Source organism: Pyrgilauda ruficollis, unplaced genomic scaffold, assembly GCF_017590135.1.
Source record: "Pyrgilauda ruficollis isolate IOZ18807 unplaced genomic scaffold, ASM1759013v1 scaffold3, whole genome shotgun sequence".
Taxonomy (NCBI): Eukaryota; Metazoa; Chordata; class Aves; order Passeriformes; family Passeridae; genus Pyrgilauda; species Pyrgilauda ruficollis.
The window spans coordinates 18,682,180-18,699,033 of NW_024524377.1; the positions used below are offsets into that span (position 1 = coordinate 18,682,180).

Here is a 16,854-nt window from a genome sequence, read left to right on the forward strand (position 1 = left end):
GTTGAATACTAATATATTGTCCCAATGGCATAAAAACAAGTTGGATTCATTGACTTGAAGCCTTTTTTGATGGTGCCAAGCTCTTTTCTACAGAGTAGCTTAGATTCTTGGATACTCTGTTACCAAAAGGCTAACAGCATGCAAAACTAGATCTTTCTCTATCTAAGGACAGTATGTCTATAAAAACTCAAGGAGAAGAGAGTAATTTTTTATATGCTGTATATTGCTTAGTTTAATACGATCACAACTTGGAGATAAACAATTACAGTTTTGATTGCAAAATTGTATTTTTATAGGCATATCAAAGGAGCTAAATACCTTTTGGATCATATTCACTATTGCAATCGCAGAGAAATATTTTTAAATGAAAAATTACTGCAAAGCAAAGATATGTCTAGTTGGAGCTGAGAAGGAGAGGAAGAGCATTGTCTTCCCAAGTCCCAGTTGCCAATTGTGAACTTCATAGTGTACAAAGATAGTAAAAAAGCAACCTAGTTTTTTCATCTTGGCTTTTCTGTAGAGGAAAAAGCAGAAACATTCAAATTAATTTTGTGAGAGGATCTTGCACACAAACACTGGTCCAAGTTCCTGCAAATGAAAACTGGTTGCCTGGTAATTGGATACAGAATAGTGCTGTATCAAGGTTTAATAATGTATTTAAAATACAAAGTACAGAAATAAAAATTCTTTTCTTTTTTTCTCTTCCAGGTTCTCTGGGAGATGCTAACAAGGGAGGTCCCCTTTAAAGGCTTGGAAGGATTACAAGTAGCTTGGCTTGTAGTGGAAAAAAACGAGGTAAGACTACGTTTCTACATTCAGGTACATAGATCAGAAAACAGTATTGGGGTTTTGCAAAAGACTTTTTCATCTTCTTCAAATTGAAAGTAAGTTCACGCGTATGGAAAGATTAGCAGTAGGAGCTAACACAAAGGGTCAAAGTGATGTTATTCCTCATGAATGGACCCTTTACATCTAATTGTTGCAGCTTCACGTCGTGATGCTGTAGATCAAAAATTGTACAAGTACTGTACTAGTTTCTCAGTCTCAATTGTAAAACCTAGGGGTTTGTTCTTAGTGATGAAAGAAGCCATTGCGTCCAAGGTAGGGGAACAGTTTAACTCCATCTCCTGCGTTTAGGACATCTTTTTACTGGCCGGGAGTTGATATATCTGTAAGAGACCTTCAGCTACTTCAACTTAACTCTCCCAGCAGGAGTCACTATAGTACAAGAAACTGCCGCTTAGATGAAAATTTCAAAAATAAAAGAAGAAAAAATAGTTTTAAAAAAAGAGAGAAATTACAGTTTTGCCACCTACGTTCAACACTACATTGAAGATGAGCTCCTCACTGGTATCGGCAAGGCTGTGGCATAGCTGCAAGCCTCCTCATGCAGAGTCTTTCCATTTCAAAAGCACTTCAGTGGTGTAAACACCGTTTGTACAGTGTCCCCAGCCTCGCTTTTCTTCTTCTCACAAATTGAGGCTTTCAGTTAGTTGGACATGTGAGCCTATATCTGAACACATAGTCCCTTGATATCAAAGACAGTAACTACATTTAAAAAACATTTAAAGTTGTGACTGTACCACACACAGACAAGCATGGAAATCCTCCACAAAGATGAAACCTCCTCTATCTAGACACAGCGGAAGCTTGGGAAACATTACAATGGCGAGGCACCGGCTGTACAATACAGATTTCTATTATTCTACATAAACTGTTTCTCAAAATGCTTCAGAGTTAAACAGAGGAGTTAGGTTTCCTCCTCTTAGTTTAATGTTTTTTGTTGGTGTTTTTTTCCCTCTCTCTTTTTTTCTTCTTTTTGAGGACTGGATTAATTCCAGTGAGTGTCACTGTGATATACCAATTAGTTGGAAATGCTACACTAACAGTGTGAAGATTGTGAATGTGGTCTTCTACTGCATTTATCAGAGCAGGGGGCACAAAGACACTCTTTCTCCTAGTCCAGGAAAAGCCTCACACATAATTTTGAAGGAGGAACCATAAAGCCTTCCATCAACAGTATTTGGCTCTTGTGCCCACCACATGCAGTTTTATGTAAGGGGTACAGAGTGGCATTGGGAGTGTTGTAAAGAGATGCAGTCACATGCTGAAACATGTCCATGAGTACAACACACATTTCTCTACAGTTTTCCAGAGCAAGGAATTGCATAAAACACGGTGTGAACAAAATGTAGACGTAACTATTTTACTAATGGCTGAAGAAACCTAAGGGGTGGCATTCTCAGAGCTAGCTCTTTGTCTGTCAGGTACCACTAGCCTGTTGCTACCATTTTCCTTAAAGGGCTGTGAGGGAGCTTAGAGGACATTGCATACTTTTAATTTTTTCTGGCCATGACATGGGTAACATGTGCAGCATAAGCCTTGCAAAAGTCAGCTTGTGCTACTTTTCTTAGTTTTCTGTGTCCCAAAACAAGTGTAAGGGTCAGGTTCTGCTCTCAGTTCAGTCTGTTGATATCCGTGGGATTGCATGGTTCTGGTCCACAACAGGATTGGATCACTGTTGAGCCACTCCTCCATTTTTTGGATTGCAAGTCTTTTGTTACAATCAGTGAGGGATTGAGGCCAAAGCATAATTGCATAAGGTGAAAAATCCCCTTTGTAAAGCTTGAGGCCAGCAAATGGAGTAGATTCTAATGTCTCTGTATGGATCTCCTTTGACACTATGCATAATTTCACAGTGTTATTTTTATTCTGGTAGAGATTTTTTAAGCCATTTTTTAAAGAAAAGCAAAGCATGAGAGTTCAGGTTATGCTAGACATGATTTCATAATAAATTGCCACTGAGAAATGTGTTCTTTATTATAATATGACATTTGGATCCTGCTACCTGTATATTACATATTATATAGGTGACATTCTTCACAAGTGAGACAAGTGGTGATGGCTACTGATTGTCCACCTCCTGGAACACTGAGGGTTACAGACAATTCTGTAGCAAGACTAGCCAGTGTATTTTTAGGCCAATGACTCAATTAGAGATCAGGCACCAGTGCAACTTATTTATGCATTGTACAAATTTCTGTGTATTTCTTCCACAGAAACCCTTGCACATTAAGTTATGACATTAATAATCAGACTTCTGCAGTGCCCTGCCTCTGTGTCTCATGTTTCCAGTTCTTAGAGGGTTCAAATGCTTTTTGGAGCAGAATTTAACTCTTACTTTTGGTTGCTGTGTCTTGTAAGGCTTTGCAGGTCACACTGCAGTAATGTAATGGTACAGAGTCCCATAACTTGCTCTGCTTTGCTTCTGATATGGCAATAGTAGGGCAGATGAAAGGGTCTTCCTGAGAGGATAGTCTGAACAGGAATGTAATACCTGGTTCTCGCCTCTTAGAGGACAAGAACCCTTTTTCCAGCTTGACCCCTCTTCTTACATTTGGACTCACTTTCTCTGAGGTTTTCTATCTAACTTTAAAAAATGTATTTATATAATATGAAACATCTAAGTCAGGTAACAGCTTTAGTGAGAGCAGAGGGATCTCCTTCAGTGTGTAATGTTGGAAGCATGTGCAGTCAGCTGGAGAGGCTTCAGTATCTGTGTATGTGTATGTGAGAAAGGATTTGCTTTTAGGCTTTCCAGTCTGCAGGCAGGCTGTTAATGTAAAAATCTTCTAATTTAAAACTCTCAGCAAATGGAACCAAACTAGCTGCAAACTAATTCTCTGTAGTCAGTGGTCCTGGCTATAACTACCAACTCCTTGTCTTCAGTCATTAGGAAATATTTATGAGTTCACTGTGCTCTGTGAGTACTTTCTGAGATCTGCATGTCCTCATTAATCCTTCTGACCACAGGCTCATGAAACGTCTCTTGTGCCATGTAGAGTTTCACTTAACTCTTTTTAACTCACTTAATGTAATCTATATTTCAGCTATTTGTGTGTCAAAAGTGATTATAGTATTGTCCAACTAGATCATTTATGTGGGAGAAAGGAATTAAGGCAGGCTGTACATTATGCCTAAATGACAAGCAACTTAAAATACTATGCAGTAACCTCCACAAATTATTGTTTTAGTATTAAAAGCTGTTTGTCTTGATTTTGCTTCTTCTCTCTGAACTTTCTTAAGGAACCCCATTTGTGCATTTGACACTTTCTTATAGTTCTATTAAAAATTATTTGTGTTTCTTGCTAGTGTTAGTAATTTTGATTTTTCTTTCTAATATGTCTCCACATTTTTTATATTGTGGTTAAAAGAGAGTGTGCTTTAGTTCTTTGAAGTCTGTTGGTCTCATAGGAAATTGTTTAGTAGCAGCTTAAAGGGAAATGCTTCCAGTAACTGGTACATTTTCTTTCCATTAGAGATTAACCATTCCAAGCAGTTGTCCCAGAAGTTTTGCAGAACTGATGCACCAATGTTGGGATGCTGATTCAAAGGTAATTAAATGTGTGTTTGATTTTTGCACCACCACCCCAGTCTTGTTTTGCAAAGTGCATTAGCATTTTTTTGGCAGACAAGTCTGAGCTGACACTGTTGACACATTTCTTGACAAAGATACCCAGGACTCTCTTTTTTTAATTTTTTAGTGTGTTTATATATTTATACCTGAAAAACGCTCTCTCTCCCTTTTAATCAAGAGTTACTCTGCTGCTAACTTTGTAACTACTAAAGACAATGACAGGGAATATGGTAAGATGGCAAAAATGTAGCCATTTTGGAGCAAGTGGAAAAATTGTGGGTTTTATATTTTCTTTCAAAGGTTAATCCTCTTGGATATATGTGAGCATCATGTTATGAAATACAAATCTCAAGGTCCAGTTCTGTGCCCTAGTGGTGTTAAAAACACAAGTATAAGTAAAGAATAAATTAATCCAAAAAACATGGGTAGGAACAGCAGCAACACATTGTAAATTAACATTAAACCTTTCCTAATCTGTTCCCTTAGGGCTTGAATGGTGAGCTTTATAACGATTGTACTGTAATAATATGATAATAGCAGTGCTGTTTAACCATGAAAACAGAATAAAAAGTTAAAAGAGCTGCACCATTGTTACTATTAATCTGCTGCTACAAGGCAAGGATTTAATAATTATTTAGACAGTAAAATCTTTTGTAGATTATGAGAGTTACCTGCCTTAAATGGACTTTGTGACCATCCTATTGTACATAAAACTGGCTGAAAAGAGCCTGTGGGCATACAAGCTTTAGTACCAAGGATTAACATCTATTTCCTTTGTCTATGAAAATATTTGAGACATTAAAGAATAGTTAAGCAAAGGAAATTGTGCTCTTTTTCTCAAGACAAGGCACCAGGAAGAACTTAATTTCTTTAATCTCAGGAAAAAGTTAGCTACTACTTCACAGAGACCAATATTAATTCCAAGACATATATGTGCTCTAAACTAGAATTTATCACCAAAGAGTAGCCATAGAAGACTAATATGAGAAAGGAAATATGCATTTTTGGTCTCTCTTTTAAAAGTAGGGGGTTGCTTTCCTACAGAATGGATCTGGAAGACTGAGATCCGTCAACATGTGATTTCCACACAAAGACATTGCCATTCTCTTAATAATTCCTTGTATCCTCCCCACAGAATAGAGGAGAGAAAAATGCTTCAAGTTTTTGAATCTACAAGTAGGCTGCTTAAGTTCTAGGTCAGTAATTACTGAAGAGGACTTTCAGTGCCGACTGCTTATCTTTACTAACTGCTCCCAAGTGTCAGCATCACTACCAAAGGCCTCAGAATAAGAATTATTGGAACTTCTTTTCTGTAATTGTCACATACTAGATCAGCTCACTCTGCCTTGTTCGAGCCTCATCCATAAGTGTCCAAAAGACTGTTGCTGTTTCTCGAGGAGAGGGAGGGATTTGCATGTTGTAAAAGAATGATGCTTAACTATCAGGCTGAGTTCTGTCTGATAGAGTAATTTATCTGGGTGTGGGCTGGTTCCTGGAGACATTATTCCCAGAAGTCATGCAACTGTGAATCTCATGTGAGATGGAGTTTTTCTGACAGTCTGCTTTTTGCTAGTTTTTCTCATGCAGCTCTTCTTCTGTTAGGCAATTACAGCTTTGTTCACATGACTGAAATGGAGTAATCTGTGGTCACAATTTGGACATGTGACTGACTTATTCAGTCACGTGCTGGGAAAGGTTTGCTACTTACAGCTCTCAGAATGCTTTGATAAAGGGCTGTGTGGCCTGCATGAGCCAAAAGATGGAGCACGCTCCTCTGAAATACGGCTCTGTGTAGCATTCCCTTTTTGCCAGGATTAGCTTTAGAAAATCAGATCGTTGATGCATGAACAAGTTACTGAAGGTCAAGCAGGGGTGAGCTTGAGTATGTCAGCTGCTCAAAAGCAGTTGCTAAGGTGCATCTTCTAGTCCACAGAAAGCATGAGGTAACTTTTGGTGGCTTACTCCTGCGAAATGAGGGATATGCATTTATGGCAGAGCTAAGGAATATACTTGGAGAGCTGCTGCAGAGCAGCTGGAGTGTCAGACACTGCTCACACCATAATTTCTTCATGGGAACAGACAGAGTTATTAATGTTGCTTTGAATTCTTAAGAATTTCTTCATACATGGAGAAAAATATCTGTAGTGCTCCACGTGATACTTGGAATGGTAGTCTTTATGCAGTTTAAACTGCTAGTTGAAGCAAACAGGTCACACCTTAAAATTTTCACCAAGCTTTTGCTTGGGTATTAGGTAATTGTAGAAACAAGACTGCTCATCACTGATGTCTTTGTTTACTGGGGTTACTTGCTTTTGAGTTGCAGGTGAATAATTCTTTCTCATTTAATCTGTTCCTTCAGTTTCTCTCCACATCAAAGATGTTTATAAATTATAAAGTATTTTAATGGAAAGCAGAAATCTGGGAACAAAGAAGAAACAAAAAATGAAAGACAAATGGATTAAATATCCTGGTTTTATGGAGACCTATTCAGTAAGAACTACTGAGTGGAAGAAAACAATGAAAACATTAGCCAGAATTCTTTCTAGAGAGGCATATATTTAAAGATTTCAGTATGAGACATCACAGATATAAAGGGAAACAGTTTTCAAAGGCGACTCACGCCTTGATATTTTAAGAATCCCTTATAAGGGGCTTTCTAGAAAGTGCTAAGCAGTTACCAACTGAAAAGAAGATTTTTTTTTCTTTTTTTTTCTTTTTTTTTTTTTTTTTTTTTTTTTTTTTTTTTTTTTTTTGAAGTTTCTCAGCTCGGGCTCCTAATTTCCCAAATCACTTCTTGCCAGTTTTAGCCAAGGTACCACTCTGCATTTAGAATGCATTTATTAAATCTGAAATTATTCTTTCCTAGGGGCAAGAAACCAACAAAACCCATGTGACAGTGTAGGCTTGTGCCTTCGTGTCAGGTTTGTCTCCATGCAAAGCTGCTGCCTGTAAATCTGGCAGCTGCAAAGCTGGCAGGGTAACTGCTGGCTGTTTATAGAATTTGCACAGCCAGAGATGTACAGTACTTTGACATTACTGTGTGACTCTGCATTTGTTCCAGCTCCAGTTGCACCAACTCTGCAGCCCCTTTGCCTGTAGCGCAGGACCCACCACGTGATTGTTGCTGCTTCTCCCAAATCAGTTGGTTGATCCTTTTGCCTGCCCTTAGTAAAAGCCCTGTTCTCTGTCATTGTTTCCACTCTGGTTACTCCAGGCAAGCCTGATAGTGGAGTGGGCTGTGCCCGCTTAGTGTCAGCCCTGCCCTATACTTCCCAGTATACACCTAAGAAAAAAGGAGCAAGCAAAACTCATAGATGTGTTTTGTGAATTATCCTGAATAGCCCATAAAATATTGTAGATAATGCAGCATGGGAATGTTTGCCCTTGGTGTCTTCGTGAAAATAGAATTTGTTTTGTAGAGGCACATTATGTACTTGCCAGTCTGTTGGACAATGCATAGCATTTGCAGCACCCTGGTGAATTTCAGGGAGCCACTATCTCCTGTCTGGCAGCTTCCTCACCATTTGGGAGGCCCTTGAATCCCTTCAACAGTTCACATCCACTGGTGTGGTTACAAGAGATGCAGCCGTAGCAACAAAAAGGCTGTGAAGGCCGGTCAAAGGTTCTCTGCCCCAAAACTGTACTGGAGTCGGTGGTGGTGGTACCACAGATGGATTTTGTGCAGTCCACTCCTGACTGGGGAAGTTTGGGCTCTTCCCAGGGTGTGTTCGTAGGATCTGCTCAGCTGTGGCAGGTCCAGCGCCCATGCACGTGGAGGGGAGGACAGCTGCCTCCCCTGGCCCCTGTAAAGGCAGGGTGACCCTGCTGGGTTCCATACAAGGTGACAGGGGTTCCTGTCACCAGTGCAGGCAGTGTGCTGCTTAACTGGGACCTGTTGCTGTGGAGCTCTGCGTGCTCAGTTTGCCGCTCTCTCGTGCTGGGCTGGGGAGCAAATTGCATGAGCACTTGTGCTGGGGCAGGTGTGTCTGTGGCAGAGAAAATCTGTGTAGCTCCCTGAACTGCCCATTGCCTGAAATCATGGAGGTGGACCAAAAAATGACAGACAAAGCCTCCAGTTACAGCCGAAGAGTGCAGCATTACAGTATAAGAGAGCTTGTCTCTTTTTTTGTTATGCATTTGACACTTTTTCATGCTGTTTGACATTTAAAATAAAGAAATTGTCTGTCTTTTATAATGTGGAAATCACTTGGATCTTCCTAAGAGAGACACCTCAGCATTGTTCCTAATTGTTTTTGTGCTCCCAAATTAAAATGCACGTTTTAATTGCGGCATCTGTAATTCTAGCAGAAATGGTATAATTAAAGGCACAGTAGAGAGAGAATGTGCATCATCCCCTTATTATGTATCTACATTTTGTTTCAACCTTTTGTCTCAACCTTGTCTGGGGTCTGTCAAACAGACTAACAGAGTCAGTGCTCTTTCAAGAAACACATTTAACTGGCTTTTTCAGTTTTCAGTTATTATCCTACTTCATAGCTTCCCCTTGGGACTAAGGGAAAAAAAATAATGGAGAAATTTTAACTGGTTTTTCTGACTTACGAGCACAGTGGGTCTTGGATGGACCAGTAAATGAGCCCAGGACAGAAGGGCACAGAGTCCACTAACATGAGCTTAGCTGCCAGACAAGACATCCTTCCCTAACCTCAATCTTCACTTCTTCCCTGGCTGCTCCTGAAGTAGCTAAGTGAGAGTTTTTCTGAAAAGTATCTCCTCTGCAAGAGGGGAACTGCAGCCAGAAACCTGTTTTTGATAGGCAGCTAAATGGCTTGTTCACACACCAAAGAGTTTATGTTAATACTTGTAAAAGGCCATCTGTATAATTACCAGTTGCTGATGGTCCAGCCTTCTCTATGTGGAAGCATTTTCTCTCTTAGCTTGAGAAAAATTATTTTTTCAAATTAAGAATTTAGATGATTGATGATTTTAATGTTTAATACTGTTTTACTAGTAGACATGGGAGGCTAAGCTAAGGTTTGAGTCCTACTAGCCTGTGCGACTCTTCTCAGACTTTAATAGAAGAATAAAAAGAAAGCATTTACAGATTTACAGTTCTCTTGTAGGATGCTGTGGTCAGAAAGAAGTGTGGCAATTCCTGCTAATTGTGGGGTTTCAGTTGAAAAATTCCTGCAGATAGTTTTAGTGGTTTTGTATGAATACAAATGCTCTGTTTGGGTTTTATTTTTTTCTTCAGAAAAGACCATCTTTCAAGCAGATTATTTCAATCCTGGAATCTATGTCAAATGACAGCAACCTTCCAGACCAGTGTAACTCATTCCTGCATAACAAGGCAGAGTGGAGGTAAGTTTTCTTCCTCCCAAGATGATATGATGTGGTGGTTTTACATTGAAATGGTATGAGTGTTTTTTTCAGAAAGACATCAGACTCCAGTGATGTACTGGTAGAAAATATGTGTGCTTGAAGTATTTTTAGAACATAGCTTACCTTGTTGTTTTTCAGGAATGCCCAGAATGTTGCGAAACTTGTATTAGGAGCCAATGCACTTAGCTGTACCCTATATTTATTATTACAGTGGTTTAGGCATCACGATATTTATGGTTTTGTGATTCACATCTTAAAACCGATTACAAGGTTTCAGTCAGTAGTGTGGGGGCAAAAAAACTCAGATAACATGTAGGTTTGATGCCATTTTCATAGAAAATGATGTTAATATTAAAAACAAAAAAAGATAAGGGGTCTAAAAAGCCCACCTTCCAAGTGAAGCCTCTATTTGTCCTCACTTTTATGTATTCTGCCATTTTTAATGTGTTCTCTCCTTTGTGCCAGCTGTGTGTTCAGACATCCAGCATATGCCCATGCCAGTCCTGTTTTTTACAGTGTTCCAGCATTGCTTGAGCGTATGATTTTAGCTATTGCTGATTGCAATTGTTATTCATAAGTGATTATAAATGGAGATGAGATTTGAGACACTTTTATTACATTACAGTTTTGCCGTAAAACTGCCAGCCTCTTTTTTGGAATATGCCAAAACTTCATAAACCTGTCCCTGAAGCTTATTTGTGGGTTAGAAAACTTGCTGGTTGCCCAGTACAGCCTTCGGTTTGAGATGGCATATTGAAAACAGATCTGCACAGGGAGATGATTTTTGCAGATGATCGTGCCTCGGTCTATATTAAGAAGCGTCGGCTCTATGCCAAATAAGCAGGGAGCGCAAATACCGAAAGATTCCCTGCATCGAAGAAACCGGGACGGAGTGGAGGATGGGGAGGAGCACATGGAAATGGAGCTCGCGTCAAGCCCGGCAATCCCGCGTTTCTTCCGCTGCCTTCCAAGGAAAGGCAAGACGTCGATTTTTAATGGGGCGAGTGGAAAAACTGAGCCGTCGATGGGACGCCCCCGGTCACACGGCGGGGTATAAATAGCCCGGGCCGGGCCCGCCCCGCCTCGGCCGCGCGGCGGGGGCTGCGCGCCATCTGCCCCGCAGTGCCCCCCGGGCCCGGCCCGTAGCGCCCCTCCGGCCCCGCAGCGCCCCCCGGGCTCGCCCCGAGGCGCGGGCTGAGCGCTGCTGGCGGCGTTTACTGTACCCCAGCTGCATGGCACCCTTGTTTGTGCGGACTCTGAGCGTCATAGTCTGCATTTGACAGCGGGAGTGTTGGGAAAAAAGTACATCCTAGTGAGAAGTTTCTTATATTCAATTTGAATATATTAAATATAAATTTCTTATATTTATTTGAAAGATGAGCAGGTACTCAATTGCCTTCAGGAAAAGCGAATAACTACTTAAATCTTGCCAATATAGGAAAATAAAAACTGTACTAGCTAACATTTGGTAACAAATGTTTTACTTAATCAGTTTATTTCTTGAAGTGTGACTCAAATTGCCCAAGTATTTCTTGCAAATTTTGTTTTGATACACCTAAATTTCTCAGGTGAAGAATGTCTGAAAAGGTGTTAATGAAAAGCCATGTAGCAACAAAAAGCTGTTTGGTACTATCAAGTAATGAAAAAACTTCTTACCATGGAGACTTGTGTTAAAAATAAATGTGACATTTTTTTCTGGAAGAATACATTACTTAGAAACAAGGAAATATGAGAGAGAAAAAAATTCATGATGGGACATGACTTGCCTGAGAGCAAAGATGATTTTTGAATTGAGCTGCAATGAAAACACAACATTCAGAAAGAGCACAAATCATGTGGGCACTTGTTTGGAAGCTGGAACGGTGCTCTCCTATCCAAATTCCGGTAACAGCTTCCTGCCCTGATGCGAAAGCCATGTCTGTATGGAAGCTTTCATGAATGTTTAGCCAAATAAACAGAAAGTATGCAAAAAATTTGCCACCTGAAATACATGAAAGATGCATAAAGTGATCCCAAAGGATAAACTAAAAGAGACTTAAGTTTGTTACTAAAAACAACTGTACATTAGTTTAATGTATTTTAACTTCTGCATTGAAAAATCTTTTACTGATTTTTTTTCTTTTTTTTCTTTTTTTTTTTTTTTATCCCATAGTGATTTGCAAAGAGATAGTGAAACGTGCAGTAGGAAAAGTATGATAAGTATTACCACAAAAAAAGGGAATTTTAATGAAGCCTAGATATCAGAGCCCTGGAGAAGGGTGGGCTTGGGAAAAGCAAAAATTATGCTTGTTCCTTTGAGGGACCTCTGAATTAATGATCCAGATTCTGCACTTTTGCAATGATACTGCACTTACCAAAACAAATCAAAGCTCAGATAAGCTAGATTGTGTTTTTCCCCACTCTTAAAAAAAGGCAAGCTGAGGTCATTTTTGTATAGACATGCCAAAATTGTAGCTGTAACAGCAAGTAACTGGAGTCTTCAGTATCACTGACTGGTTGGCATGAAAACTGAGAGTGGGCTGAGTCTACACATGACTGCTGGAGTTGATAACACAAATGATACTTTGTCTTATCTATATAATGAGATCTTATTTGCAACATTTTCTGGTATTAGTTTTCATAGTAATATCACATTTTGATCTGCTTGTTCTGTATTTCCTTAAAATAATTCAGTGTCTTTTTTCCTAATGTTCCACATGTGTTCAGCACATTTTTGTTATTAATAATATAGGGGCCTTATGCCTGGGTTGCATAGGTCTAGTTGCATAGGCCCTATGTTTAAGTTCATATTCTGTGATCTTCTTGGAGCCCTTTCTCAAGGCACTTGTATTACAGTCAGAAAAAATTACTGTAGAAGTGATGATGTTCCAATTCAGTGAGAGATCCCATTTGTCTGCATTTAGTCATATATACTCTCTTCATCTCTCCTTCCATCCTCTCCCCACAGATGTTCCAATTCAGTGAGAGATCCCATTTGTCTGCATTTAGTCATATATACTCTGCATCTCTCCTTCCATCCTCTCCCCATGAGTGGCTGCTCCAATGATTAAAATAGCTTATTAGTGATAGTTACATTAGTATATTAGTGGCGATTCAAGACAGATAAGAAAAAGCCAGTCATTGTTTTTAATCTGCGAATGTTTATCATTATAGTTTCTAGTAATGTGTTAGTATTTGTTCTTCAGTGTCACGGAATGAAACTATTGTAAATAAACCAGTAAACTCACACTGCAGAACTACAGAAGCAAACAAATCCACATATCGTACCATGTATAATGTTTCAAGCTGCTTCATTTATGGAGTAAGACTCATTAACTGGGCAATGTACAGTAGCTTTCTCTTTAATTACACAGTTTCATTTTGCAGTGGAATTATTTTTCAGAATGCAACTGTTTTTGCAGACTAACCTTTTATTTTAAGAGAAGTTTCTGTCTAATGAAGAGAGATAATTACAGTGCAAAATAGACTTTTGACATAGAGAAAACTATTGTTACCAGGACTCCCCTAGCGCATAATATTATTTAAAAAGAGAATGTAATTTACATATTTAAAAAATTATAGAGTTGTGTGTAAGTAGCAGCGATGATGAGAGACAAACTAAGAAAAGCAGTGCTTGCAACTGCCCTCAAATTGCTCTGTAGTTTCCACAGCAGATAGCGTAGTATGTGTTGCACCTGACAGAAGGGGTTTCTGAGGGATATGGGTGTCTGGGGACGAGTCACTTTCTGACCTTTGGTCCAGTGCCTTTTAGTTTGTTCCCTTGTTGTCTCTTCATTATGATGTGTGACCATTCAGTCTTAATTTATGCATGCCTAAATATGATAGAGCATTTTTCTTGAAATCTGAAGCATAATAATTACAAGGGGTATTTGTTCTGACCACTACACAGAACAGCTCATTCAGCAGGACTCAAGTGTGATAAATGCCTTTGCCCCCAGGTGGCTGATTTCTGCAGTAGAATTAAACATGGTGGTAAAGATTGCAGTGGGATTTTCTGGTTATTGGAGCTCTGAATCCTTTCACTGTACTTTATAAGCAATGCTGTCTGTCAGAGATGTCTTATCAAAATGAGAAATCCATAGAATTTGGAATATTTCTATTACTTGATTTGCTTAGACTCTTTGGGTATGCTGTTTTCCCACACTGAGAGGCTGAACTCTTTTAGTGGAGAAGAGTTTAATCATTCCATGCCAGGACAGGAGATTTACAGAAACAAGTAATTCTCCACCCCAAATAGAAATGACATCTAACTCTGTTAGTCCTTCTACTTTCTTTTTGAAAACATCAGAAGGAGCATATTTTGTTCACAGTGTGTTAAAACATGAAAAATAATGTGGAAGTTTGAGCAGAATATTTAACCTTGCAGAGTCCAAATAGCTGTCTTTGGAGCTCCTTTTAGGACATCTTGTCTTCTTAAGAGCTCACTTTTTCAAGGAGAAAAGCAGAACACTGTGATTGACTCTTCCCACTACTGTCAGAATACAGGTGGCAGGCAGTGCACAGTCTCCCAAACAGGCACAGAAATGTTAAATGCAGGTACAACCTCTGATACTAATAGGAGATTTTTCTTTTTTTAACCCCACAAGCAAAATATATGTCTGAATTTGGTGACAAAATTGTTGTTCACCTTCTGTGTATTTGTGTAGTGAAAAAACTTGTTAAACTCTTTTCCAAGAGCAGTTCAGTTCATGTGTTTAAAATATACTGTCCATCAGAAAGTATGTCAAAGGAAACTATTAAGGGAAGTACGTGCAGTGAAACCAAATAAAGATGGTATCTGCAACTTTCTTAGAGTACTGCCTTCATTTCCTGCCCTTCCTGCTTTTCATAACTTTGCAAATATGATGAGAAGTGGAAAAAAGTCAACCAAATCCTTCTCACAACTGTTCCAAACTTGAGAAGCTTGTATTTGTAACCACTTGCAGGGCTGGCTCATATCACAGTTTGTATTTTTGCTTTTGTATCTTCACCTAAAGAAATAGGAAGGTAAGTGGGGAAAAACATTTCCCCCACAAAATGCTTCTGTGTATTTTGAGTATTTTGATTCACCTAAAGAAATAGGAAGGTAAGTGGGGAAAAACATTCCCCCACAAAATGCTTCTGTGCATTTTGAGTGTAAGTCCAAGTAGTATTCATAGCCAAGTTATAAACCCAGGCAAATGGGCTTCTTGGACTGCCTGTATTGTGTTGTTAATGCTTGTCCCATTACCAGTTCTTAATGCAGTTTCTTTATGGATCAGATCATGTTTCTTGATGTTGGGGGGAAAGAAGGCATTTTCATTTTAAAAATGTTTCTGTTATATGGTATTTTACTCTTTTAAATGTTATTTTTCTTCTTCTGAAGGTATTATGGTCTGAAGTATAAACATTACCATTTGTTCCTAAAGCTGTGAAAGACTGCATTTGGTAATTAAATGAACTGCTTGAGTTAGTATTGTACTTTTCAGCCTTTCACATTTAATTAACATTCAGGTGGGAATTATGAACAATTTATATCTGTCAGGAAAAGACAGGACGTAACAAATTGTCTCCGTGCAGATGTGAAATTGAGGCAACCTTAGAGAGACTAAAGAAACTGGAGCGTGATCTGAGCTTTAAAGAGCAGGAACTAAAGGAGCGGGAGAGACGTTTGAAGATGTGGGAGCAGAAGTTAACTGAACAATCAAATACTCCTGTAAGTAGACAATAATTCAACCTTTCATCTTGTGTCAGAAGTATTTGGAGCTTTGTCTATGTAAATCTCAAGACATACTAAGGAAATAGTGCTCCTGTTTTTAGTTGCTCCTCTGGGCCAATTTTATTACATCACTCCAGATAACAATATTTTTTTTTTAAATTTTATCTAATGCATTAGATAGCACATATTACTGATAGTTCATATTGTGACATTGGACATTTTAAGTAGTGTCCCATTGATTTATTTAGAGTTTTCAGCTTTAAAAATCGTTTACATTCAATAAATTCTTTTTTCAACTAGAAAGTTGTAGACTTTATGGAGTGCAGGATTTGGTCTTAAATGTAAGAATCATTTGTATCTTCCAGAAGGCATGTTGTGAAACTTACGCAGATTTTTTTGATTCTGTTCTTTTTCTTTGCGAAGAACCAAATTCCAGTGCTGTGAAAATGGGGTCAAAATTTGAAGTATTAATTTAAGATTTTGTTCATAATTATAGTTAACATAACTTTGACTGGCCAGTTACCAGCTGGTAGAATTCCCACATTTCTATTAGTAAATTGAACAAAAAAACTTTCTTGCATTATCTTAAATTTCTTGATGAAATACTATGCTCTTCAACCACTGATTGGCAGAGGGAGGACCACAGGGTTAGTGCATGGCGAGACATTACAACAGAGTTGCTAAAAAAATGCTGTGATACCTCCTTGTTTTTAAAGCACTAGCTAAGACAAATACCAAACTGAGATTGCAGTAGTATATGATTTTTCTTATGCACAATTTTATCCTACTAATAACCTTGATTCCAGCCAGACCCATTTACATATGACTTGTTTTTAAGGCATAGCTTATTGCTGTTCTTTGAATGAAGTTGCATTTATGTTCCAGCTGTGAACATGAAGCAGTGAAATCATGGAGTATAAATGTTTTCCTATGTGCAGATTCTGTATGTTTTCAGTAGATATCTCTATGCCTGCTTTAACACTTGCCATATTCCAGTAACTGAGCTGTGGGCCATCCTCTATCCTGAGCACAGCATGAGACACAGCCTTAATGAGCAAACCTTTTCACCAGCAAGGCCCTAGGGTTTTTTTATGCTGTACTTGCTTATGACTTGTACTTTTCACTTAGAGCTGGCATTGCTGCAAGAATAAAGCATTGTGCTAAGGCCTATTGTGCTAAGCATGAACTGTCTTTCTGCATAGCATTAACCCAACTGTCCTATTGCATTTAGGTGCAATTTCTTCTAATAGACAAATACAGGTTTGTTTTTTCCATACATCTTAAGTGAACTGTTAGACAGAACGTATTTTTTAAAGAGCCTTTTTATTGGAAATAATTGGATAAACGGGCAAAAAAGGGCTTATTCAAGCAAGATTGGGGGTTTTTTCGTAGCATTGATTACACATACATCTATATTGAA

General features: G+C 38.7%; 1 protein-coding gene across 3 annotated transcripts in view; it reads left to right on the forward strand.

The window, feature by feature from the left end:
- The window catches only part of MAP3K20 (mitogen-activated protein kinase kinase kinase 20), an 89,579-nt gene that overhangs the window by 41,168 nt on the left and 31,557 nt on the right, over positions 1-16,854 (forward strand). For all 3 annotated transcript variants that reach the window (XM_041473503.1, XM_041473505.1, XM_041473504.1), the window contains exons 8-11: positions 709-795; positions 4,320-4,394; positions 9,630-9,736; positions 15,296-15,431. In XM_041473503.1, the coding sequence (XP_041329437.1) occupies positions 709-795; positions 4,320-4,394; positions 9,630-9,736; positions 15,296-15,431 (405 nt within the window). The remainder of the gene's footprint in view (positions 1-708; positions 796-4,319; positions 4,395-9,629; positions 9,737-15,295; positions 15,432-16,854) is intronic.